General features: G+C 62.1%; 2 protein-coding genes across 2 annotated transcripts; both read left to right on the plus strand.

Annotated features, from left to right (window-relative positions):
* The first annotated feature begins 3,790 nt into the window (after positions 1–3,790).
* LOC116519810 (sodium/potassium-transporting ATPase subunit alpha-2) lies at positions 3,791–14,026 on the plus strand. Its single transcript, XM_032233856.1, has 23 exons — positions 3,791–3,874; positions 5,688–5,792; positions 5,922–5,981; positions 6,421–6,624; positions 8,175–8,288; positions 8,472–8,606; positions 8,795–8,912; positions 9,027–9,295; positions 9,574–9,772; positions 9,987–10,096; positions 10,399–10,533; positions 10,716–10,905; positions 11,019–11,194; positions 11,360–11,496; positions 11,583–11,733; positions 11,986–12,154; positions 12,240–12,394; positions 12,484–12,607; positions 12,688–12,833; positions 12,993–13,123; positions 13,288–13,389; positions 13,484–13,575; positions 13,919–14,026. The coding sequence occupies exons 1-23, from the start codon at positions 3,863–3,865 to the stop codon at positions 13,945–13,947; spliced, it is 3,063 nt and encodes a 1,020-aa protein (XP_032089747.1). The 5' UTR covers positions 3,791–3,862; the 3' UTR covers positions 13,948–14,026.
* A 3,486-nt stretch (positions 14,027–17,512) lies between these two features.
* CASQ1 (calsequestrin 1) lies at positions 17,513–24,654 on the plus strand. The gene is made up of 11 exons (XM_032233892.1): positions 17,513–17,755; positions 19,244–19,328; positions 19,887–19,987; positions 20,268–20,379; positions 20,550–20,623; positions 20,872–21,002; positions 21,949–21,994; positions 23,187–23,241; positions 23,534–23,634; positions 24,087–24,161; positions 24,423–24,654. The coding sequence occupies exons 1-11, from the start codon at positions 17,513–17,515 to the stop codon at positions 24,570–24,572; spliced, it is 1,173 nt and encodes a 390-aa protein (XP_032089783.1). The 3' UTR covers positions 24,573–24,654.
* The last annotated feature ends 767 nt before the right edge of the window (positions 24,655–25,421 follow it).

The raw sequence follows: 25,421 nt of genomic DNA on the forward strand, positions 1-25,421 counted from the left end.
GCGGCTGCCCCACTTCCTCAGCAGAGGGGGCCAGACTCTAGCCCAGAGCCGGCCAGATGGGGCTGCCCAGCCCTGCCCAGAGACTTCCAGCAGAGGGGGCTGTTCTCCCCCAAGTGCCCAGGCTACCCGAGGCCTCCCCCCCCCATCCCAGGAAGGGGATCCCTCGCGGAGAAAACGCCCCCCCCTCCGAGGAGGTTCAGGGGCAATTTCTGGGTTTGGGGGCAACCATCATCAAAGGAGGCTGAGTCTCTCTTGTCCTCACGCTTCCTTCTAACTCCCAGCCCTCTGCACATGCTCACTTGCCACAAGCTGCCCTTGCCAAGGGAGGATTGGCACCCAAGCCCCGGCTTGGCAGGTGCAGCCGAGGGGGGGGGGACTTTGTGCTCCCTGCATCCTCCGCTCGGTGCGTCCACTCAGTTGACCCCGTCCTCTTTTCATCCCGGCCTCTTGGGAACATTGGCAGGAGACGATGGGCGGACGGCTCTCATTGGCCGGCCAGGAATCAGGTCTCCCCCATTCCCCTCCTGGGTTTTTTCCATTCGGATTCCGCAGCTTCCTCTCGGAATTACAACGGAGGCCCAAACCGGCTCCTCTGGCTGAATCTCCAGCCCACACTGGACCCCTCGGCCTTGGAAGGGTCAATCCGGGGGGAGGGAGAAACCCCTCTTCTCACAGAAGGAAACCCCCAGAGAAATGCCAGAAGGAACTATTTTCTCCTCCTTGACATAACATGGAAAGTTTTTTTTGGGGGGGGGGCACGTCTCTCTTTCTTTCCGTATTTACAGCCGTGCAAAGGAGCCGCAGTCTTCCAGCGGAGGGGGGGGAACGTCCTTCCCAGGCCAAAGAGGGGCTCTGGACCCCCCCCCCCTCAAAGGAGCTGTCAGCCCCTCTCGGAGCTTCTTCCAGGAGTTCAGCCTGGCTGGAGCCTCTTTGGGGGAAATGGGTGCAGGACAGCCGATGGATCCAAGGGGAGAAAGCACGTCCCCCTCTTTCAGGACTGGAAATGGGGCAGGGGGAGAGAAAGCACGTGGCACAACCACAGAGGGCATTTCAAACTGGGCTCCCCTTTTCTGAAGAAAGGATGAGCTGCCGTCAGTGCAGAGAGGAAGGAGGGAAGGAAGGAAGGAAGGAAGGAAGCCACAGATTTCACAGCTGCAGCCCCTGGGGCCTCCTGCTCTCTCCCCACCCCAATAGAGTTTTCCCCAAGGCTCCGATGTCTGTGGAGGCTCCCCCTCATCCAGGCCACGGTTACCCCAAAGGCACCTGGGGTAACTTTCTTGGTCTCCCCTTCCCAAAGGCTGCCAGAGTCTGGGCCACTCCTGGCCGAAAGGACGAGTGGTTTTTCCGCTGACTTGGCGGGCCTCCGTGGGTCCTGGTTGCATAAACAATGACTGGGTGGGGGGGCAGGGGGGGCTCCTGCCAGGATAATCCAGAAGCCCAGGGCAAGGGAGCCGCTGGTGTCCGTCCGCCATGACTGTCCAGAACAAAGCAGCAGGCACTTCCGTGGCTGGGAAGCCCAGCCAGGTTTTGTGGGTCTCAGCGGGGGAAGGATGGAGCAGCAAAACAAGTGCAGTTTTCATACTTCCCCAGCCCCCCCCCCCGATCCCCCCAACCACAACTCCCCAGCTCTTGATTCCCCTGCCTGACCTGGATGTGAGCTGTTCCTTCCTCCCCCCTGTTTTATAACCCAATCCCGATTCAGGAGGGGGGGGCTGCCTTTGGTACCCTCCTAGGCACGGCTCTAGAACCCTCCCTACCCTCTTTCCACTGGGTTGCAGGAAGCCCCCCCTCCCTCCCCCCCCCGCTCTGCCTCTTGCATGTGATCCTCCTGCTGGGCCCTCTCTGCTTGGCACACGGAAAGAGGAAAACACAAACACGACACACACAAAACGATCCTCCCTCCAGGATCCCCAGCTGCTTTAGCAAGGGAAGGAGGCTGTTTTTCTGCCCTCCCAACACCTGCTCACAGCTTCCTGGCCGAGATCCTCCCACGGTGCACAGCGAGGGAGCATCACCTTGCTGGGGAAGTTGGCTCCAAGGGGCCCCACAGGGCAAGCCTCTCTGCGGCAGGGAAGGGCTCCCAAAATCCAACCCCCAGTTCCCCAACAGCTGCGAAGCCGAGGGGAGCCTGGGTGGGTGGGTGAGGCTAAAAGGGCTCCCTCTGCCAGGGAGACCCCCTTTCCAAAGAGGGAAGGAAGACCGGAGGCCCAGGGGAGGGAGAAGGCGGTGGGAGCAGTTGTCAAATTGTTTGCAAACTCTTCCCCTTCCTTCGCATCCAGTGGGATATTTCTTTGCTTGAAGTTTCACTTAAAAAAGAAATGAAGTTTCTCTTTGGCAATTAGTTTCACACAAAAATGTTAACTATTTTCTGAAAGTAGCTGCACACCTGATCCCTCCGCTCCCAAGTGCAGCTTAAAATCCAGGGGCTTTTGGAGATGCCCCCACACTTGAGGGAGACACACAAACACACCCACAGGGACCCTCTGGGGGACGCACAGGGCATTGGCCTGTGTGAGTCTCCCCAACACAATGAAATTCCAAGTGTTTTCTTTCCTGCCCCACAAAGGCATATTAAAAAGAGATTTGGAAATAAATAACCCAGCCGTCTCTCAGTCCCCGGAGCTAAATCCCTTTGCAGCCGCAGGAAAGGTCAGGTTTCATTAAAGTCAGGAAAACGTTATTTCCCAAGAGTTGCCTGGAAGCCTCCCACCCTCCTCTGCGCTTCCCTTCAGCCACGGACCCCCCCCACCCCCGACTCCCACCTCCAGGGCTGGCAGGGAGCCCCCCCCCCCGCTGTCTGGCTTATGGAAGAGCTGCCCCCTCCCGGAGGGGCGAAGATCTCACTTTCCTGGGCCCTCGGCTGCTGGTCTTGATCCTTCTTCCCTGCCGGACCTGAGGAGGCAGCTTCTCAGTGGCCCCCGAGGAGGTCGCCCAGCGGTGCTTCAGGGCTCAGCATCCCGCAGAACCTGCTGGGAACTGTGGGCCCATGGAAGGACCAGACTTTGGGGGGGGCTTTGGCGGAAGGAGGGGTCACCAACACGTCCCTCGCAAAGGTGAGGATGCCGCCAGCTGCCTATCGCCACACCCTCGACAAGACAAAGTGATTCAGAAAGGCTGTCACTTATCAGGATCCCCCCCCCCCAAATCAGGGATCCTCTGAAGCAACTCAACCCAAGAGAAGCAAAGCACAACTGTCCCCCCACCCCACAACTGCTGCTTCCAGAATGCCCACTTTGGAGCTGCCATGCAGGTTTCTGCCCTCTGAGCTGCATCTGATGGGGCTCTGTGGGTCGGAGGAGAGCCTTTGCGGAGGTCAGGGCTGGGCCTCTCCCAGGCCCCTTCAGACGTTCTCCCTAGAGCGGGCTCAACTCTCGCTGAATCCCTGCACTGGGTTCTCTACCAGCACGGAGCTTCTTGGAAAGCCGGCACAGAAAGAGTCTGCCCAGAGTTGGCACACAGGGCAGCCAGTTTGTGATTTGTGGCAGTCCTCTCTGTCTCTATCCAGCCCCCCTCTAAGGCAGCAAGGGGTTTTTTCTTCGGCTGGCAATGGGCTGCGGTGCCCAGGGAAGCCTCCATGCCAGGAGAAGGGGGCTGAGCCAGGGGCCAGAGTGGGCAGCAGAACCAACTCCCTGCTCTTGAAAACAGCCTGCGGGTTGGGGGGGGGAGAGGGGGGAGAGGTTGGGAAAGCCTGAGAAAAGGGGGAGGGTCTGTGAGGGGAGGAGCCTTCCTCCCTTCAAGATCCCCTTTCAGTCAGTGCCTCTATCCAGAGACAGCGCAGAACAGAGGGGAATCAGAGCTATTTAAGGAAAGGGGGACTCCGCTGCCATCCAGCTACCCGCTTGGCCTTCTCGCTCCGGGCACAATGGGCAAAGGGGTGAGTATCCTGGGGCAGGAAAGCCAGGCAGCCGTGGCACAGGGGTTGGGCAGGCCAGTGGCACAGAGCTGGTACCCACCCGAGAGGAAAAGCAGGGCTCTAGGTTGGGCGGGGGGGGGTGCATCTGGGGGCCTGGAGTGAGTGGCCCCAAAGCCCCCCTTCTTCTTTGGGAGCCCCCGGAGAACCCTGCCCGCTGCTTCCAAACCCCTCTGCCCGCTGGTGCAATCGGAGGTCAACAACTCAACTGGCAGGAAAGTCCAGCTGACCCTCTCTGACAGGGCCAGGGCGGCAGAGATGCCAGCTGGAAGCATGAGTGACACCCTCTGTTGGACTCTCTGCCCAGAGCCGGCCTCGGCCTCGCCTGCCCCTTGGGGTCTCTCTCTTCCGGGCTCGCCTGCCCACCGGGGCTGCCAGAGCTTCAGCAGATTCTGGTCCTCTTTGGACCAGAATCGGGGAGGTGGTGTTGTCATCCTTGCCTTTGTGGGTGGGGGTCACAGGCCCTGCGCAACTCTGAAGCAGGACCGAATCTGGATACGTAGGAGGCCCTTCATTCCAAGCACTGCAAGAGGTGGATTTTGTATGTATGGATTCAACGTTTAGAATACCTTGTTTAAAATTAAGGAATAATAATTATAGTTGAAAAGTTGACATATAACATTAATGTATCTACGTTTAACAAATGAACAATTTGTGACTCGGTATATAATTGCAAGTGGTGACCGTGGAAAGGACACACAACATCTTGCAACCAAAAGACACACTATATGAAATGGAAGAAGGATTACATTTTTGTTTGTTCCTGTCTGTCTAAAAATAAAAATAAAAAAGGAGGATTTGGGGAGCTTTTGAAAACGGGATGCAGATTTTTCTTTTCTCAAGCATTTCCCCCCAAGACCCAGTTTCAGAATCTGCCCGCTTTCCTGGCCCTGGGCCCAAAGTCCCCAAAGACCCCGGCTGCAGCTGGGCCTGGGTCTCGGCCTAAGGCAGAGGAAGGATCTTGGATTCCGAAACTGGCCCACCCGGTGTCTGCCTGGAAGAGTCCAAACCCCACAGTCGGACTCTTTTGGAAAAGAGGCTGGGAAATAAAGTTGTCCGGGATCTAGGAAAGACCCCTGGGAGGGTCCACAGTTCTGGGGAGTGGCGGAGCTGGAGCAGAGAAGGAGCAGAGAAGGAGCCGGGAAAGAGTGAAGCAGCTCCGGAGAAAGTTTGGGATTTTTCCGCCTTGGGGAGGGGGATGCAGGAGGGGCTCTGCTGGGATTGGAATGTCAAAAAGGCTCCCCCTCTGGGATGCCGGAATGACCCCCCCCCCCCAAGAGGTGGACGGCTTTGGCAGAGAGCTAAATTCACAGCCCGTCCCTCTGCCTACAAGGGCCTCCATGCAGCCCAGAGGCAGCTGCTCCTCCCGGCCGATGGGGCTCTGCGGGTAGACCTTGGTTCCGCACCAGAGGAGGAAGCGGCGCATTCAGAGCCTGCGTTGTTGTCAGAAGTCTGGCACCCCTGGGGGCATCGGGTTTCAGGCTCCGGATGCAGCCCTTCCGGTGGGTCCTTCAGGGGCAGAAATGCCAGGACGATAAACACCCGCCCTCAGGGGTTGCCAAGCAGTGCAAATTGTTCTGTGGCAAACAGGGCAGAAAGGAGGGAGGCCCAGTCGATGGAGATCCAGGAAAAGGGCACCAAAGTGGGGCCCCACAGATTCGGCGCCCCAGAGGTGAGCTGAGTTGCCCCCTCCAAAGAAGGCAGGCGGGAAGGCCCCCAAAGGTTTCTATCCCACCTGTTCCTGGCCCGCCATGTCAACGGCATCTCCCCCACTCAGAGCGGGCGAGAGTCGGTGCCCCTGGGCCCCACGGCCGAGAATGGCGGAGGGAAGAAGAAGCAGAAGGAGAAGGAGCTGGATGAGCTGAAGAAGGAAGTGAACCTGGTAAGGGGGCAGCTGGCGGCAGGGCCCCCTTGGCAGCCTCCGCCTCTCAGACCTCTGGGGGACGGTTGGGGGAGGCCCCTCTGAATCTGCCCTTCCTCCCTGAGGCTCTCTGGGGCGTCTCTTCCCCAGGATGACCACAGGCTCTCCCTGGACGAGATCAGCCGGAAGTACCAAGTGGACCTCTCCAAGGTGAGTCCCACCAACCTGCCCCTCGGCTCCCCCCCCCCATTTCCTGCTCCAGGAGCTCCTTGGCCAGCCCCTCCCCCCCAGGACCTTTGCTGTGTGTGCCAGAGCACCCTGGGGGCTCGGAGGGCCTGGGTCTCTTCCCCCCCCCATTAAATCCCAGGAGGGGAACCGGAATCTGAGCTGCAGCCCTGTGGAGGGAGGGGGAATCCTCCTGCTACGACTTACTGCGTTATTAAAAACGTCTTTGGATTAACCTGCACAAGCTCAACAGTTAAAGCATTTATTATTTTTGGTCCTGCTTCACGTGAAATCTCCGTGTTTTGTTCCTAATGAACTGAACTCCAACCCCCCCCCCCCCCCCCCCGATGGCCTTTGGCTTTACCCCAACCTTCCTCTCTCTGCCCCCCCTCCCCGCTCCCTTCCCTCCTCCTGACCACGGCAGGGCTTGACCAACACCCGGGCAGCCGAGATCCTGGCCCAGGACGGCCCCAACGCCCTGACCCCCCCGCCCACCATCCCGGAGTGGGTCAAGTTCTGCCGGCAGCTCTTCGGGGGCTTCTCCATCCTGCTGTGGATCGGGGCCATCCTCTGCTTCCTGGCCTACAGCATCAAGGCCGCCATAGAGGACGAGGTGGCCAACGACAACGTGAGTCCCCAGGGGCCAGGGAGCCCAGCGTGGGAGGCTGCCCTGGGCCGGACCGGCTGGGGGCTTTCCCTGCGCCTGGGGGGGGGGCTCAAGGTTTTAAGGGTGGGGAGGGTGTTGGCTGCCTCAGCTGAACGGCGGCTGCGCTGAGTCAAGGAGGCTGAATTCTCACCCAGGACTGGGGAGGGTGAAGCAGGCCCCAGGGCCCTTTTTCACAGGACACACTTTGTGCACTCGTGTGTGTGTGTGTGTGTGTGTGTGTGCAAACAGTGAATGGGGGGGGAAGCAAAGGGCTCCAGGCTCTACTGGCTGCGTGACCCCCCCCCAAAGGTTTCCGTACTTGGAAACTATCCAGCCTCTCTGCAAACTAAACAGCCGGCTGGGGGGGGGGGGGGGCAGAGAGTCCCTTCCCTGCCCCTCCTGGAAGGCAGCTGCCGAAAGAGCCGGAAGCCCTTCCAGGGCCGGGGGGGGGGGGAGCTGGGCGAGTGGGAGACCGTCCAGGAGCCGCCAGAAACGCAGCAGAGGATCCCAGCATATGGGGAGCAAAGCCCCCCCCCACCAGGGCAAGGAGGAGCGTCTCACACTGGCCCCTCCCTCACTGCACACTGAGCGGCCGCGTTTGCCAGAGTCTCTTCTCCCCCCCCCCCCCGAAGGCCAGGCTTCCTTCGGCCACCAGGCGGCCCCCTTTTCCCCATCTTCTGCTGCTCCTTCCCTTCTTCGCTGGAGAGAGCTCACCGTCTGGGAAGACTTCCCTGAAGAAGCGGTTTTTCCCAGGGGAAAAACGGAGTGAAGAACTTTGCTTAAGAGACTTTTTGGCCCAGTGGAAGGCAAGGAAGCCCAGAGAGGCCACAGCTGTCCAGCCCCACTTCCCCCCCATTCCCCAAGGAGACCTTTCTCTGCCCCCTTGCCAGGATGGCTCTTCAAGAGGCAAGAGAAGGGCCGGAGGGCTGCAGGGCCTTCCCTGAGACGGACGGTTGGCCCCCTTGACGGACTCAGGCGGGCCCACCCCCACCAGCCCCAGCAGCCCCTTCCATAGGGCCACAGGCAGGCCTATCAGGGCGCAGGAGGGCTTTTCCATCTGGTTCATTGGCCAGCACAAGGATGAACAACCGAGCGTCCTCCGCTGTACGGCTGCACTACAGTTCCCAGCATCCCTCAGTGTTGACCGTGGCAGCTGAGGAAGATGGGATAGGAGGACCTCAAGAAGCCCCCCTCCCCCTCCTGCTGTTTGCTGGCTGACTTCCATTATCCCTCCTGGGGGGGAGGGAGGCTGAACCCTCCCCCTCACGTCCTGGTTTTATTCTTTGCCCTGCATAAAACCAGCCGGACCCACAACTGAACAGCCTGTGGTTGTGCTTAGACCACAACTCCCAGCAGCCTCGGCCCCTGGGCTCAGCTGAGAGGCATGCTGGGACTGGCAGTTCCGGATCGCCTCAGGGGCATCCGCCTGGTTGGAGAAGCTTCAAGGGAGGAGGTTTCTCCAGGTGGTTGACACCCCCCCCACGACCCCCCTGATCCCCCCGACTTCCCCTCTTTCCCACGGTTTCTTCCAGCTGTACCTGGGGGTGGTTCTGGCGGCCGTGGTCATCGTCACCGGCTGCTTCTCCTACTACCAGGAGGCCAAGAGCTCCAAGATTATGGACTCCTTCAAGAACATGGTGCCCCAGGTGAGCCGCCCGTCCTCCCAGCGCTGCCTTTGGAGGGAAGGTGTGCACGAGAGCTGGAGGCTGGGGGGGGCCCCCAAGCAGCCCCCCGGCAGTTGCCGGAGACCTTCCCTTCCTGCCAAGGGAGGGCAGCGGGTGGGGAGAGTAGCCACGGCCCCCCAGGACGGTCTCTCTCTCCCCCGACAGCAAGCCCTGGTGATCCGCGAAGGTGAGAAGATGCAGATCAACGCGGAAAACGTGGTGGTGGGGGATCTGGTGGAGGTCCGTGGTGGGGACCGGATTCCTGCCGACCTGAGGGTGATTTCCTCCCATGGGTGCAAGGTGAGACCGTGCGGGGGGCGGGGGCGCATGGGGGAGGCCTGTCTGGCAGAGGGAGCCCAGGCCTTCTCCGCTGCTGCCCTCCAGCCGCCTTGGCTCGGCACAGGCCCACGGCTGCTGCGCTGCCCCTCCAGGAGGCCCCTGGCCCTCACGGCTCGGGCAGCCACCCTCCGCGCTTCTCTCCTGGCCAGGTGGACAACTCCTCCCTGACGGGCGAGTCGGAGCCTCAGACGCGGTCCCCGGAGTTCACCCACGAGAACCCCCTGGAGACACGCAACATCTGCTTCTTCTCCACCAACTGCGTGGAAGGTGAGGGGCCCAGGGAGGCCGGGGGAGGCGCCCACCCTGCTCTGCCCTTGGTCCGGTCGAGGGGGAGGCAGGTAAGCAGACGGCTGCCCTCACCCTCCTCTCCCCCCCCGCCAGGCACCGCGCGTGGCATCGTCATCTTCACCGGGGACCGGACCGTGATGGGCCGCATCGCCTCCCTGGCATCCGGGCTGGAGGTGGGCCGCACCCCCATCGCCATGGAGATCGAGCACTTCATCCAGATCATCACCGGGGTGGCCGTCTTCCTGGGCATGTCCTTCTTCATCCTCTCCCTCATCCTGGGCTACAGCTGGCTGGAGGCCGTCATCTTCCTGATTGGCATCATAGTGGCCAACGTGCCCGAGGGCCTCTTGGCCACCGTCACGGTGAGCGGCGCCCGCTGGCTGACTGCGGGGCGTCAGGAGGAGGAGGAGGAGGAGGAGGAGGAGGAGGGGCCCTTCTCCAGAAAAGCCATCAGGCAAAGGGGGAGGCTCCTCCAGAGATGGGGCCAGTGTGGTGGAAGGGAGGGGAGCCAGCCGAGGGCGCCAGGGGCCTCCTGCTTCCTGGGCAGCAGCTGTGACTCTTTCCTCTGCCCTTTCCTCTGCCTTTCCTCTCCCTCTGGACCCTCCCCCGTTGACCTCCCCTCCCCCTCCTCCACCGACAGGTCTGCCTGACGCTGACCGCCAAGCGCATGGCGCGGAAGAACTGCCTAGTGAAGAATCTGGAGGCCGTGGAGACGCTGGGCTCCACCTCCACCATCTGCTCGGACAAGACCGGCACCCTCACCCAGAACCGCATGACGGTGGCCCACATGTGGTTCGACAACCAGATCCACGAGGCGGACACCACCGAGGACCAAAGCGGTGAGGGCCAGAGTGGGGCGGGGGAGCCGTGGGCCTCCCGGAGCAGAGCAGGGGGGCTTTGGGGAGAGCGACGGGGGCTCGTCCAGAATTGGGCCCCAGCACGAGAATGAAAAAGAGCCTCTCTGAGCATATGCAGAGGGCGTGCTTGCTACGGCCTGGTTTAATCCCTGAAACCCGAAGCCTGAAATCCTGAAGGGCCGCCTTCCCTCCCCAGGGGCCACTTTTGACAAGCGCTCGTCCACCTGGACGGCTCTGGCCCGCATCGCAGGGCTGTGCAATAGGGCCGTCTTCAAGGCGGGACAGGAGAAGGTCCCCATTTCCAAGGTATGCCTGTCTTTTGCCACTAGAGGGCAGACCTGTCAAGGCCTCCCGACCTTGAGAAAGCTCCTCTGGCCCAGACTGGGATGGGAGGCCACTGGGAGATCCCGAGAGTGGGAGGCTGGCAAAGTCCCTGAAGGGGGCAGCGCGAAAGAAAGACCCCGGAGTCTTCCCGGAGTCAACAGGAGCCAAGCCTGACATGTGGGAGACCCTTTGAATGTAGCAGGGCTGGGGGGGGGAGGGCTGGGGGGGGAGGACTGGGGGGGGGCTGAGCAGGCCTGAGCAACTCCTCTTCCCCCTTTCGCCAGAAAGACACGGCCGGGGACGCCTCCGAGTCTGCCCTCCTCAAGTGCATCGAGCTCTCGTGCGGCTCCGTCAAGAAGATGCGGGAGCGGAACCCCAAAGTGACCGAGATCCCCTTCAACTCCACCAACAAATACCAGGTGGGGGAAGGAGATATGGGGGGGGGCAGCTGGGGAGGGGGGTCGACTGTCCCAAAGAGCAACCAACAAAATGGAGAAGGGTGGGGTGCATCCTTAACCCAGGTCTCCCCCACCCACCCTCCCCTGCGGGGGCCCCGTTGGGGAAGTGGCGGGAGGGGTCAACAGCTTCTCTCCCCCCCCAGCTCTCCATCCACGAGCCGGAAGACCGGCCCAATGGGTACCTGCTGGTGATGAAGGGGGCCCCCGAGCGGATCCTGGACCGTTGCTCCACCATCCTCATGCAAGGACAGGAGGTGCCCCTGGACGAGGAGATGCGCGACGCCTTCCAGAACGCCTACCTGGAGCTGGGCGGGCTGGGCGAGAGGGTGCTGGGTGAGGACGGTTCCTCTGGGGAGGGGAAGCTCCCGGGGGGCTTGAGCCAGGAGGAGGGGAGGGGAAGCTGGGCCAGGGGTGTCTCTGAGGCAGCCTCGTCTCCCCCTCGCAAGGCTTCTGCCTGTACTACCTGCCCGAAGACCAGTTTCCCCGCGGCTTCAAGTTTGACGCGGACGAGGTCAACTTCCCGATCACCAACCTCTGTTTCGTGGGGCTCATGTCCATGATCGACCCCCCTCGAGCGGCCGTGCCGGATGCCGTGGGGAAGTGCCGAAGTGCTGGGATCAAGGTGAGCCGGCCGTGGGCTCAGCAGGCTCCCTCGGTTGCACGCGGCCGCCGCGTTCCCCATTGGAGGGGGGGGGCGCTGGCCAGAGCACATGAGGCAGCCCCCCAGCAGGAGAGGAGACCCTGGAGCGGAAGCTTCCTTTGAAGAAAGTCAACTCTCTCCTGGCAGGTCATCATGGTGACGGGCGACCACCCCATCACGGCCAAGGCCATCGCCAAGGGGGTGGGCATCATCTCCGAAGGCAACGAGACCGTGGAAGACATCGCCATCCGGCTGAACATCCCCATCAACCAGGTCAACCCTCGGTAGGTCAGCCCCTCTGCCGCAGGCTGCCCCGTCCTTCGGGCTCCCTGCGCTGCCCCTGCTCACACGTCCGGGGGTCTCCACCTAGGGAGGCCAAAGCCTGCGTGGTCCACGGCTCCGATCTGAAGGACATGAGCCCCAAACACCTGGACGAGATCCTGAGGGACCACACGGAGATCGTCTTTGCCCGCACGTCCCCGCAGCAGAAGCTGATCATCGTGGAGGGGTGCCAGAGGCAGGTGGGGCCGCTCGGCTCTTTGGGGCAGGCAGGAGGGGCCCGTCAGCCCAGGCAGTGCCTGGTGGCTGTGCCCGCTTGCTCAGGGCAAGGAAGAGCAAGAGGCGGCCGCAGGGCTGGATTTGGTTATCCTTGGCCTGGTCTCCCTGCCGGGGTCTGGGGTCTTCTCTGAAGCCAGAAACAAGGGGCTCAACGTCCCCAGGGCATGGGGTATCGTCCCCCCTCCACCACTGACCCCCCCTCCACGGCCCTGCAGGGGGCCATAGTGGCCGTGACGGGGGACGGGGTGAATGACTCCCCTGCCCTGAAGAAAGCGGACATTGGCATCGCCATGGGCATCGCCGGCTCAGACGTCTCCAAGCAGGCAGCCGACATGATCCTCCTGGATGACAACTTTGCCTCCATCGTGACGGGCGTGGAGGAAGGTGCGTTCCCCACAGGAGCCGAAGTGGGGGGGGGATGCCAGGGAATTTCCTGTGGGGGGTCTCACTCCGTTTCATCCCCCAACAGGCCGGCTGATCTTCGACAACCTGAAGAAATCCATCGCCTACACGCTGACCAGCAACATCCCTGAGATCACGCCCTTCCTCTTCTTCATCATCGCCAACATCCCGCTGCCCTTGGGCACCGTCACCATCCTGTGCATTGACCTGGGCACCGACATGGTGAGTCTGGCCGGCTTCCTTTGCGGGCTTCCAAGCTGAACCCCCCCAGCCTGAAGGATTCACCGTGTTCCCCCTCCCCCCCACTTTAGGTGCCCGCCATCTCCCTGGCCTACGAGGCGGCCGAAAGCGACATCATGAAAAGGCAGCCGAGGAATCCGAAGACGGACAAGCTGGTGAACGAACGCCTCATCAGCATGGCCTACGGGCAGATTGGTGAGCCAGACCCACTTGGGTGCCAGAAGAGGGGGGCTCTGCCCAGGAGCTGACCCCCCCTCCCATGTGTGTCTCCCCAGGCATGATCCAAGCCCTGGGGGGCTTCTTCACCTATTTTGTCATCCTGGCCGAGAACGGGTTCCTGCCCACCACGTTGCTGGGCATCCGCCTGGACTGGGACGACCGCTCCAAGAACGACCTGGAGGACAGCTACGGCCAGGAGTGGGTGAGTGGGGAGGCGCGGGGCCAGGGGCAGCGCCAGGGGACCGGCGCCTGCAGGAAGGGTTTGCCTGGCCGTAGCTGGAGGTGGGCAAGGGGGCCTTTGTGGGGAGGCGTCTGCCCCTCCAGGCGTCCCCACCGGGCGGTGTCTCTTCCCTCCTGGCAGACGTACGAGCAGCGGAAGGTGGTGGAGTTCACCTGCCACACGGCCTTCTTTGCCAGCATCGTGGTGGTGCAGTGGGCCGACCTGATCATCTGCAAGACGCGCCGGAACTCCGTCTTCCAGCAGGGCATGAAGTGAGCGCAGACGAGGCAGGCCAGGTGGCCTTTGGGGAGCCCTCCTTCCCCCTGAGGCCACCAGAGCAGCCCTTTCCCAGAACGCCTGTCTGGTGGTAGACTGCGCCTGCCCACGGAGCTCCCTCCGCCGCCTCTGAGCCTCCGTCTCTTGCTCCCCCCCCCAGGAACAAAATCCTGATCTTCGGCCTCCTTGAAGAAACCGCCCTGGCTGCCTTCATGTCCTACTGCCCTGGGATGGGGGTGGCCCTCCGGATGTACCCCCTCAAGTGAGTAGGACCGCTCCCCCCCCCGTCTCCGGCCCCTCTGCCCTGCGCCCCACAGGCAGCCCCCCCTGAGCCAGCCCTCCCCCTCCTCTTGCAGGGTCACCTGGTGGTTCTGCGCGTTCCCCTACAGCCTCCTCATCTTCAGCTACGACGAGGTCCGGAAGCTGTTCCTGCGCCGCTACCCCGGGGGTGAGCCTTCCCCCCACGCCCCCCCCCACCTTTGCCCAGGGGGCCCTCCGTTGGGTGGGAGGTGCAGCTGCCCCCTCCTCTCTCCCAAGGCACAGGGTCTTCCAGGTGGCGCTCCCAGCCTCTTTGCAGAACCATGGGCTTTGGAGTCCTGCCTTGGGAAGGAAATGATGGGGGGTTGCAACCTGAGGGAAGAGAGGCTGGTTTGAGGGCAGCGAGTGGGGGGGGGGGAGGCTTCCTGCTTGCAGCCCTCTCCCCCCCCCCCCATCTCTCTCTCTCTCACACACACACAGACACAGAGAGCGCCCCCTCTGGCCACTGACTGCCTGCTTTCCTTCCTTCGCAGGTTGGGTGGAGAAGGAGACGTACTATTAAGCCCCAGAGAGGAGCCGAGAAGCCCCCTGGGATCCAGCCCCTCGCAGCCTGTAGCCCCCGTAGCAGCTGAGAGATGCAATAAACCTAATCCTGCCACCCCGCCTGCCCCACGCCTGCTTCTTTCAGGAAGGACCCTCGGGGGGGGGGGCTGGAAATGGGGCTCTGCCCCCCGTGGTTGCCAAGGGGCCTAGCTGGAGGCCCGGGGAAAGAGGGCAGAGGTGGGGCAACTGAAGCTTTAGACTGGGGGAGACAGTGGAGGTGGTGGCCCCTTGGACCCCACCCCGGGGAGAGTGGCCCCATCATCCTGGCCTTTGCGCGGGGGGGGGGGGGGCATCCGGGCCTTCTCTACCTCCGGACAGACGATCCTTTCCTCGCTTCCTCAGAATGTCGGCTTCAGACGTCAGAAAAGGAGGATTATTTGGGGAAGGGGGGGTTAACTGCACCAACCACTTGGGGCCGGGAGGGAGACAGTTCCCCGGATGGGCTGCTGGGGCTCCATGTGGCTGCTTGACCAATGCAGAAGAGGCCCCTCCAGGAGGGCCCCCCTTTGCTGACCCCCAGAGCTGGCCTTAGGGGCAGACCCTCACCCCCTGCCCCTCCCCGTGGTGTCCTGGGGCCCAGGGGCCTCTGGGGGAGAACAGCCAGGCAGTGGATTAAAGGGAAGCTGGTGGGTCAGCAGAAAGGGCCAAAATAGCCCCGGCTGACTTCAGCTCAGCCCAGCCACATCTGGCACCCGTTCAACGGCGGATTAAAATAACGGCAGCTGCTGGACGGACGGACAGGCTAAAAATAGCCCCCAGGACATAACTTGCCTTAAAGACGGCCGAAAGCCCAGCCCCCCACCTGGCCGGTCCCTCCCCCCCAATCTTTAGAGGGGCGGGGGCCCAATTTGGGGGGTGTTGTTGTTTGGGGAGGGTCCGGACTTCCCACAGCCTTGGAGGGTGTGGTGGGAACTGGGAAGAGTGCGGAGCGTGGGCTCCCCAGTAACGTTCGTCCTGCAGGGAGTGATGCCCCCCCCATATTGGGCCGTCTTCCCCTTCAGCCACTGTGAAGGTGGAGGGGAGGGGGGTTTGGGGCCTCTGGGGGTCCGGCTCTTCCGCCACACCCGGAAATTCCTGGTTTTTGCACCCAGGCGAAGACTCAAAAGAGAGAGAAGAAAAAACCTTCCCCAGAAAAGGGGGCCCTTTGGGGGCTTGGAGGGGGGGAGAGATGGGCTCCGGGGCTGTCCAGGGGCCGTGGGTTCTGCCAGCCCCTCACAACAGCTTCGGACGGGGGAGAAGCAGGTGGCCTTCCAGCCCCCGAGCCTCGCGGAGGGCCTGGCCCACTTCGGTTCTGCAGCTGAAATGCGTCTCCCGTGATGAAATGCCCCCCCCAGCATGGCACAGGGAGAAGGACGTGCCAGCTCTGCCCGCATCCGGCTGGCAATGTGGAGCGGAGACTTCGGGTCTCCTCAGCATTCCTGTCATCTTCCCAGGAAGAGGAGGAGGAGGAGGAGGAGGAGGAGGAGGAGGCTCTAAATCACAAGTGACAGCTGCCTGTTTGTACACAGAGCCCGGGCACACGTGCGTGCGTGCGGTCCCTGCTGGCAGGCGGAAGGGCTCACCTGCGAGGCAGGACGCCCTGGGACCACAGCCAGCTGGGGCAGGGAAGCAACTGGGGCCGAGGTGAGAGCTGCCTCCACCTGCCCCACAGCTCCCCTCTCTGTGCTGGGAAGAGCCCCTCCTGCAGGAGCTGACTCAAAAGTGTCTCTGTGTGTGTGTGTGTGTGTGTGTGTGTGTGTGCAGCAACCGGGTGGAGGGGGGTTGGGTTTTGCTCCCTTGCGGTGTAGTCCATATCCCCCTGGGCTGTCCGAGCTCAAAGCCCCTGGGAAACAGCCTGCTCTTGGGGGCACCAAGGAGCTGTCAATCCGAGGGTGGGGGGGGGGTGAATGGAGGGGGAAAGCCCTTATAAAGGATGCTCTACTCCACGTGGCCTCCTTTCCTTCCCCTTGGACTACAGTGGGGGGGGGGTGGAGAGCCTTGGCAGCACTGCTGAGGCCTTTGCAAGGCTGAGCCCTGAGCAGGGTCCTCTGATGCCAACCAGGATGCCACCCCCCCCCAGACAGAGGCAGGATCCCCTGAAGGCTGAGTGCCCCCCCCCCAATTAAACCGAAGCACTGACCTTGAGATCACCCCCCCACCCCGACTTCTGCTCTGCCCAGCATCCCTCAGCCAAGGCGGAGCCGGATGCCCAGCAGCTCCTGGAAGGTCCATCTCCTGCCCGCTCCTCCAACTTAGAGGTGGTGGCTTGGGCAGAGCCGGGGAGGGCAGAGGGACGGACTTTCCATGCTGGGCAGGTCCTGAGGGCTCTTCGTGGAGAGGCCCAGCTTTGCCAGAGACCAGCCCCTATGCGCCCCACATGAATGGGGCAGCCCACGCCTGCGTTTCAGGGCCTGCCCAGGAGGCCACCCACAGTCAAACGCACCCTCCGTTTGGCCAGGGCTTCCCGGGGGGCCAGGAGTGGGACCCTCCCTGCACTTAATGGAGGGGGGCCGGCCAGCGGAGCCCTGGAAGGGGGTGAGCAGAGCCTTCCTCCCTTCCTCCCCTGCCCGGAGCTCTCCCGGGGCAAGTCTGCCCATCGGAAGCGGCTGGAAGGCCTGGCCCTCTGCCTGTGGTACCCGGGGGAAGGCGGCCTCTGCCTGAGCTGCTCTCGGCCTCCCAGCGCAGATACGTCTTCTGGATGCCCTCGTCAGCTGGAGATGCCTGGAAGGGGGATGGCGTGGAAGGAGCGGCTCCCTGACGCCCCCCCCCCCCGCTCACAGGCCCTTACCTAACTGCCCCCTGTAACTCAAGAGCCTCCAGGCATCTGGCGCCCCCCCCGCCCCTCTCTAATTTCCCTGCCATCCGCAGAAGCCGGTCTTGATTTACCTCCGAGTCATCTCCTCTTATTTTTAGCCAGCCCTTCTTGCCCTGCCCCACATGCCTCCTTCTCTGCCCCCCTTCCTTAATATGGCGATAAGGAGATGCCCTCCAAGGCAGGCTGGGTGGGGGGGAGAAGAGGGGAGAAGGCTGGAGGGACCCACCACAGGAGGGGAGCCCGGGCCCCGGCAGCCCCTGTGCCAAGGGGGTCCAAGCGGGACTTTTGGGGGGGCTGGCCCTCCCCATCGAACGGCCCGCTCCCTACCTTCTCCCCATTGACATATATAGGCAGGAGCAAGAGGGGGGCCGGCTGGGGACGCTGCCAAATATCTGTGGATAAGACGGCCCTCCGGCCCCAGAGCCCTCCCCCCCACCCGAGGGTCTTTTATGCACTGCCTGGAGCTTTGCTCCTCCGCCTTTGGAGCTCCTCGCCCCTCCGTGTGGTGGTCACCCTCCTCGGCCACTCCGGGCACCTGCCTGTGTCAGCAAAGAGCCGCCTGCCCAGCCAGCCACCAGCCCGGCCGCCACACCTGACAGGGAGAGGGAGGGAAGGCAGGAAGGGAAGCCCAGGGCAGCCTCCTCTCTCTCTTTCTCTCTTTCTCTCTCTTTCTCTCTCTCTTTCTCTCTCTCCTCTTGGGGAAGGACCCCCGGAACCCCTTGGCGGCAGGATGAAGTGGCTCGGCCTGACCTTGGCCGCCCTGCTGCTGGCCTTGGCCGGCCCCGTGGCCCGTGGCGAGGAGGGCCTGGATTTCCCCGAGTACGACGGCATCGACCGGGTCATTGACGTCAACATGAAGAACTACAAGGGGGTCCTGAAGAAGTACGAGGTCCTGGCGCTGCTCTACCACGAGCCGGTGGGGGAGGACAAGGCTTCCCAGAAGCAGTTTGAGCTGGAGGAGCTGATTCTGGAGGTAGGGGCGGGGAGCGAGGAGAGGGGGGGCACATTAGACCGGCCCAAGGAGGCGGCCTTCTTCCGAGGCAGAGCACGGGGCCTTCGGGGACTGGGGGCCAGGGGAAAGTGGCGAGGGATGGGCCGTCATCGCTTACTGGGGCAGTCCAGCAGTCGGGGCGTGGGACGGGCGTTTGAAAGGGCCAGTTCAGACATACAACGAGGGTTTCCTAACCGGCTGGGCAGCAAGCACCACGTTGGCACTTCTCTCGGCAAGGGCACCGCGTGAGGCGGGGGTCTGCCCCACTGCTACAGCTGCCCCCTCGCTCTTCCCAAGAGCGCTGGAGACGTGGGACGTCATCAGGCTAAATTTGCCACCTCCAAAACTGGAGCCCGCCAGGCCCACTTCCTTGGGAATGTTGCCCGGGGGGGGGGGGGAGGGAAGCCAGAGCAGCCTGGGGGAGGGAGGGAGATGCTGTAGCTGCAAGCAGGGCCTCCCTCGAAATTGACCCCAGAGCGGCAGTGGGGAGGGCCAAGAGAGGAAGGGAGAAAAGGGGGTGGGAAGGAGAAGAAGGGGGCAGGCAGTCCCCCCCCCTGGCTGGGATTAACTGTGGCCCAAAGTAGGATTTTCATGCCACTAGTCCTCATGTCTGCAGCACTTGTGTGTGTGAAGATGGGCAGACAAAAAACAGGACCCCTGCTGGATCATCCCGGAGACCCTGGCCCAGGAATCCCTCCAGTGGAGAGGCTGGCTCCCTCCCACCTCTGCCCTGGGGTTGCCCGGGAGATCAGCTCTGATGGTCCGAAGGGGACGGGACCCTTGCTTTCTCTCCAGAAGCCCCCGGCCCTGCTGCTGGGCATGGTGGGTGCCCCGCCCAAGGCCTGACCCAGACAGAATGGATCCCCTCCAACGGGGGGCAGAGAAGAGCAACCTGGAGGAGAAAAGCGGCGTTAGAGAGGGAAGGGAAGCTCCCATGGGCAGTCAGTCTGCAGCCCCTCAACGCGGCTCAAGGAGAAGAGCCATCAGCGGTTGGGTCTCCCCCCCCCCCCCCCCCAGCAACTGAATTCACCCGTTTTTATCCCTGGCCGGATGGCCAAAGGCAGCGAGCACAGCTGTTCCCTCTTGCCGGGATTCAAGGTTAAAACTATCCGAGGGAAACAAGGACGGAGCCTGTCTTCCCTTCCCCCCCTTTTAATTTTTAAACCTGTCTTTCCTGAAGCTTTTGCAAAGTTTGGGAGGCTCCAAGTGACCCGAAGCGCTTATTGAACGGTGGCATTTAGTTAGAAACTCTGCGGGAAGCCAGCGGTTCAGGTGGAGCTGGGGGGGTTGGGAGCCAGGAGGTATAAAAGGTTGAATAATTCAATCCATCTGATTGTTACATTCCGGATCCTCGGCCCAGAAATCCTTCAAGATGCTCCCTGCAATGTTTTCATTCCCCATCTTCTCTCTGTCTCTCTCTCTCTCTCTCCTCTGGCCCTTCCGTCTGCCGCGTGGGGCTCTTTCTCCTAGTTAGCAGCCCAAGTCCTGGAAGACAAAGGGATTGGATTTGGCCTGGTGGACGCAGAGAAGGACGCCGCAGTGGCCAAAAAATTAGGTGAGGATTGACATTCCGGAGACGGCCTCTTTGCACACACACACCCTCCCGGGGGGCCAAGCTCATTTGGGGTCTCCAGGGAACAAGCTTCGATTGCGGGGGAAGCAGAACCAACGCCGGAGGCCACCAGGGGGCAGTGAAAACAGCCGGGTTCGTTCAACGTCTGCTTCCCTCTAAGGCAGTGTTTCTCAACCTTGGCCACTTGAAGATGTCCGGACTTCAACTCCCAGAATTCCCCAGCCAGCGAATGCTGGCTGGGGAATTCTGGGAGTTGAAGTCCGGATATCTTCAAGTGGCCAAGGTTGAGAAACACTGCTCTAAGGGGCCTTTGGGGTTCCCGAGACAAGTAGGTCTTTAGCCCCCCCACCCCCCAAGGCCCTTCTTTGGCCCTTCTGCGCTCCACCTGCCCCCGGGTGGAAAGCAAGGGGCCCTGCTCCTTGTCGACCCATCCATCCTGGCATGGGGTGCCCACTTCTGCAGAACCAGGCTGCCACCCTCCATCCTCCAAGGTCCAAAGGCAATCTCTGGGTGACCCCCCCCCCTTGGCCTCCCCTGCAGGGCTGACTGAGGAAGACAGCGTTTACGTCTTCAAGGAGGACGAAGTCATCGAATACGACGGGGAATTCTCGGCCGACACCCTGGTGGAGTTCCTCCTTGACGTAAGTAGCGACCCTCTTCCTGGCCCTCTGCAGCCCCTCTCTCCTCTTTACAGGTGGGGGGGGGAAAGCCTGGGACTGCCTGGGACCAGTAGGGGCCCAGAGTCCCCTGCTTCCAGGCCCTCAACCAGGGCTTCTCAGCCTCCACCTCCAGGATGTGTGGACTTCAACTCCCAGAATCCCCCTGGCAGTCCCCGTTCCCTTAGAAAAGCCGACATAACCCACTCCCCCCATTCCAGCTGGGCAGATGTGGCCAAGGGCTGAGCCTCCCCCTTTCCTGCAGGTCCTGGAAGACCCCGTGGAGTTTATCGATGGAGAAAATGAGCTCGAAGCCTTTGAGAGGATCGAGGATGAGCCCAAACTCATCGGCTACTTCAAGAACGAGGACTCGGAGCGTGAGTGGGCCATTAGGGGAGGGGCTCCCAGGAGAAAACGGGCTCCGGGGCTCCTGGGTAGAGAAGCCCAAGGGGGAAAGCTGGGTGGGGAAGGGGACTCTCGGGAGACGATGCAAGGAGGAGCCGTTCTGCTGGGGCGACCAGGAGTGACCCTCTACCTCCCCTCCCAGACTTCAAGGCCTTTGAAGATGCTGCTGAAGAATTCCACCCATACATCCCTTTCTTTGCAACCTTCGACAGCAAGGTACGTGGCAGAGAGGGAGGGAGGGAGGGAGGGAGGGAGGCCATGGTTTCCTTTCCCCCAAATGGCAAAGGGGACATCCGGGGACTCTCAGTCATGGCAGCTGAGAGGCCACGGACTTCAATTCCCAGCATTCCCCAGCCGACAGCCAGAATTAGGGAGGCATTTCCGAGGAGCGCTGGCTGGGGCAGGAGGCCCCGTGGCTCCCAGGGAGCTCTGCCCACCCAGCCTGCCCTCCTCTGTCTTGGCAGGTGGCGAAGAAGCTCTCCCTGAAGCTGAACGAGATCGACTACTATGAGCCTTTCATGGAGAAGCCGGTCACCATCCCGGACAAGCCCAACAGCGAGGAGGAAATCGTCCAGTTCATGGAGGAGCACAAGAGGTGGAGCTGCCCCCCCCCACCTGCCCTGGGGGAGAGTGGGAGGGGGGGGGCTGGCAGCAGGGGGCCTTCAGAGCAGCTTCTGTGCCTGGTTGCGGTGGGGAGACCGTCCTCGGTTGCCATGGCCACCATCTTCCCAGCATCAACAGCATCCGTGCCTAGTTCTTCTTCGCTTCTTCTTCCTCCGGCTGCCATGGAAACGGCACACATTTGGCCCCAACGGTCGGACGGCTCCCCTCTCCATGCCGGGTGGCCTTGCGCTGGGGCTGCCGGTGATCATCAGCCCAGAAAGACCCCGGTCCTGGGGACGGGGGCTTCCCAATGGGATCGGATGCCCAGAAGGACACCCCTCCCCTTATGAGCCTGGCAAAGGGCAAGGGAGGTGGCGTTTCCCAGCCTCTGGCTTCGTGCCCTCCCCCAATCAGGCAACACACCTCAAGTGGGGTCTCCCCCTCCCCTCGTCCCTGAGCAGGGGGGGCTCCTGGCACCCACCAGCCCCCCAAGCCATTAAGTGGGCCTCTGCCTGTTGGCCCCTAGAGAAAGAGGGCAACAGGAGCTCAAGGCAATGGGAAGAAAAGGGGGCAGGCAGTTCTGCACCTCCCCCTGAAACGGACGCTCCCTGCCCAGAGGGTCGGCCTCTAGAAGCCAGGAATGCTAAGGGCCGGCCAATAACGAAGAGGCTTTGCAAAGATCATGGCTGCCACCACACAGGGAAGCCCTCACTGCTGGGAAGGGGGGCTGCTAGCTAAATAGGGCTGGGGCTGGCTCATATTTGGGTGGGGGAGCCCTGGGAATCCTTGGCCTGGAAAGTCAACCCCCCCCTCTGCCCCACTGCCAAGAAAAAGGCCTCTGCCTGGGGTGGGGGGGTGTCTGAAAAGACCTTGCTGGCCTCTGCTGCCATCTCTTGCCCTCACCCTGCCCTTCCCCCCCCCCCGTCCGTCTCTTGCAGGCCAACGCTGAGGAAGCTGCACGCAGACAGCATGTATGAGACTTGGGTACGTCCACGGATCTGAAAGTGGGGGGGGGGGAGAGGCCCCTCCCCATTCCGAAGGATGTCTCCAGGGCAGAGGAAGCAGGCGGCCGGCCGCAGAGTCCCTCCTGGGAGGGAGGAAGAGAAGGGGCCAAAGAAAACCTCCCTAGCTGCTCCCAGGGTTGCCAAGGGGGGCTTCCTCTCCGTGGCCTCCCCTCCGTGGCCAGCCCCCCCCCCCCGCTGCAGATGGCTGGTGGCCTGCTTGTCTCAAAGCCGCTTCCTTCCCTCTCCAGTCCCAGGAGATCCGGGGTGAAAGGGGGGGGTGGAAGGAGGGGAGGAAGCAGACGCTGCTCCGGCCTCTTCCCCTCAATGTAGCTGAGCTCAGCCGAGAGGCTCTGCCCGGCTGACTTCTGCACGTGCACAGGAGGAGAGAGGCAGGGGACGATGGGGCTCCAGGCCAGAGCCTTGGACCAGGAGTCGGGCGCAGCGCAGGAGGTGGGAGGGGGTGCCAGGGGCTCTCTCCCAATGCACCTGAGGCAAAGAAGAAGGAAGTCGTGGGGGGGGGGAGTTTGCCCAAGCCCCCTCCCCAGAGCTTCCCAGAGAGCAGAAAGTCCCCTCCCCCCCCCCACCCACTGGGAACCCAATATCGGCTCCCCATGAATAATAAAGAAAGGACACAAAGCCGGCAATTCTGCTGGAAACAGATACTTTGTGCTGGCCAGGTAATCAATTATAAAAGCCCTTCCCCCGGTTTCTCTTCACACGTCCAAAGGCATCCAGGGGTCCCCTTTGGCCCCTCCAAGAGACACACGGCTGATCTGCCCAGATCTCAGGCCAGGGGGCTTCTGTGGGGGCCCAGCCGGCTCCCACCACGGCGGCTGATTTCCAAGCCCTGGGAAGTCCTGGGGCTCCTCAGCCGAGCCCCTTTCTTCTGCCCAGGGAAATTGCCCTGTGGGGGGGTGGAAGGGCTGCTCCTGGGGAAGGGGCCCCAGCTACCTCCACCCACAGATGAGCCCCCAGACTCTTGGCCTCTCGGGCTGACCTTCTCTTCGTGGCCAGGAAAACATTCAGGCTGCTCTGCCGTTGTCCTGTCTGCCGAGTGGGGAGGGGGCTGGGGGCTGCTTGCTTCTCCTCCTTGAGTCGGGGGTCCTCCAGTAATAAACAGCCAAGAGAGCAATAAAGTCGCCCAGCGTTGATCCGCCTCGCTCCCCCTTTAGGAAGACGATATGGACGGCATCCACATTGTGGCCTTCGCGGAGGAGGACGACCCTGGTAAGTCCTTCTAAATTTGGGGAGGGGGTGATCCTGTATTGATCCCTCCTTGGCTACCATTTATCCAGCTATAAACCTGGTTTGCGAAAGGGATTTCTCTTGCATGCACAGTCAGGAATCCCTCGGCCTGCAAGGGACTTTCCTGGGCTGCTGGTCCCAGGCCCCCCCTGGGCTGCCCTGGGCCAGAGACGCTCTGGGGGAAAAGGGGAAGTGGGAGGAGGCGAGGGGGGGCTCATTCAGGGGCTGCAGGCAAGAAGGCTGCTTAGCCCCCCCCCTGCCCCCCTCTCTTCAGACGGTTACGAGTTCCTGGAGATCCTGAAGGAAGTGGCCCAGGATAACACAGACAACCCGGATCTCAGCATCATCTGGATCGATCCCGAGGATTTCCCACTGGTGAAGACTCCTTGCAAACGGGGGGGGGGGGGGAGAGAAGCCACACCTTTTCCCCTGGCGCCCGGATCTCCTTCCCTCCCGACCTGCAGGATCTCACGGGGCCTGCTAGCAGCCACAGGGCACAGGGGAGGCGGGTGCTTGTGGGAGGCGGGCTCTTCTGATCTGGCCGGAGGGCAGGGGCACAGGGGGCCACAGGGGGCGTGGGAGAAAAGCCAGCAGGGTCCCTGGCAGAGGAGGCTGAGGGACGGACGAGGCCCCCCCTTTGGTTCCCTAGGCATCCAGGGGGCAGATGGAGCATAAGACCAAAGCCCCAAAGGAGAAGGGATTGTGGGGGTGTGGGGGTGTGAAAGGGGCTCCTTACCCCATGGCCCAAAGAGTGCTCCACCCCCATTCCAGCCCCCAACCAAACCCCAGAAGCCTCACTCTCCCCTCTCTCCTTCCTTCCTTCCCAGCTGATCCCTTACTGGGAGAAAACCTTCGACATCGATTTGTCTCGGCCTCAGATTGGCGTTGTCAACGTGACGGATGTGAGTCCCGTCAAACATGTGGCTGCCCCTTGGGTGTCAGAGGTCGGGCCCATGGGGCACAGCCTGGGGAGGGGTGCCCGAGGGCTTCGGGGAAGACCAGCTGGGGGGCCGGCTGGGGGCCACCGGACTGAGCCTCGAAAGGGGGCCGAGAGAGAAGGCTTGGACGCTGGAGCCAGCCAGGGGGCGGAGGTGGGAGGGGGGCTGGCCCTGCCCAACCAGACTCCCCCCAGCAGCTCTCTCCTCCGATGTCCCTCCGCCCAGGCCGACAGCATCTGGATGGACATGGATGACGAGGAGGATCTTCCTTCTGCGGAGGAGCTGGAAGACTGGATTGAGGATGTGCTGGAAGGAGAGATAAACACCGAAGACGATGATGATGATGATGATGACGATGATGATGATGATGACTAAGGCCCCTCCCATTTTTCGTGCAAGGCCGGCCCTGCCTGGAGAGCCCCACCCATCCCGCCCTCCGGCCCCACACACAGCTGAGCCCAACAGCAGCCCACCTGGCCTGCACGGAAAGACCCCCGGCCCTAGGCAGAAAATATTTTTATATTGATCTTATTTACGTCCAAGGCCCCCACCGCAGTCTGACCAGGCTCCCTCCATGCAGCCCCCCCCCCTGGGCCCCCCTGCCCTTGACGAGTGCAGGGGGAGAACCGTCTCTCTCTCTCGTCTTCCTCCAAAGGCTCCTGTGTCTGCCCTCCGCTTCAATTGGCCAGATGCCAGGGGAGAATGCCACCTTTCCTGGGGTGGTGCCAACACCGGCCTGTTCTCTAGTGGCGAGCATCAGCCCTACTTGGAAGGGGAATTTCCCATCATGCACCTTGGTCCTTGCCTTTGGGGGCTCCTTATTGGCCGAGGCTGATCACCTGAAAAGATACCCCCTGCCCTCCCCCCTTCCCTCCCAGGCCTTGGGACCTGATGCCAACAGGTCCCCCTCCAGGCTCCCCCTGGCAACAAGGCGCTCACCTTTCCAGGTAGCTCCATCAAACTCGCTAGGGGGCAGCAGCTTTTTATAAAGACCTTCAGCCATACACAAGGCACGGAAACAGGAAAAGTGATCGGCAAACTTGTTCACGTCCCTTCGAAACTGTTCCCCAAGGGGTCCTTCTCCTTTCACACACACACACACAGACACACACACGGAAGGGGATTTTGCTGTCCTAGTTCTCAGGAATCAGGAACCGATCTTTCTCTGAACTCTTTTGGAGTTCCATTTTTCAGGACCATAAATTCTGAGTCATTTTGCTGAAT

This window comes from Thamnophis elegans, chromosome 17 (genome assembly GCF_009769535.1).
Source record: "Thamnophis elegans isolate rThaEle1 chromosome 17, rThaEle1.pri, whole genome shotgun sequence".
Lineage (NCBI taxonomy): Eukaryota > Metazoa > Chordata > Lepidosauria > Squamata > Colubridae > Thamnophis > Thamnophis elegans.

What these genes read in the sequence shown, in the direction of transcription:
- LOC116519810 (XM_032233856.1), top strand. An exon ending in GCCTCTTGGCCACCGTCACG is followed by an intron (nt 9,296 to 9,573) that starts GTGAGCGGCGCC and finishes CTCCACCGACAG; the next exon opens with GTCTGCCTGACGCTGACCGC. An exon ending in GCTGGGCGAGAGGGTGCTGG is followed by an intron (nt 10,906 to 11,018) that starts GTGAGGACGGTT and finishes CCCCCTCGCAAG; the next exon opens with GCTTCTGCCTGTACTACCTG.
- CASQ1 (XM_032233892.1), top strand. Translation starts at nt 17,513, where the DNA reads ATGAAGTGGCTCGGCCTGACCTTGGCCGCCCTGCTGCTGGCCTTGGCC. An exon ending in TTGCAACCTTCGACAGCAAG is followed by an intron (nt 20,624 to 20,871) that starts GTACGTGGCAGA and finishes CTGTCTTGGCAG; the next exon opens with GTGGCGAAGAAGCTCTCCCT. An exon ending in ACAGCATGTATGAGACTTGG is followed by an intron (nt 21,995 to 23,186) that starts GTACGTCCACGG and finishes CTCCCCCTTTAG; the next exon opens with GAAGACGATATGGACGGCAT.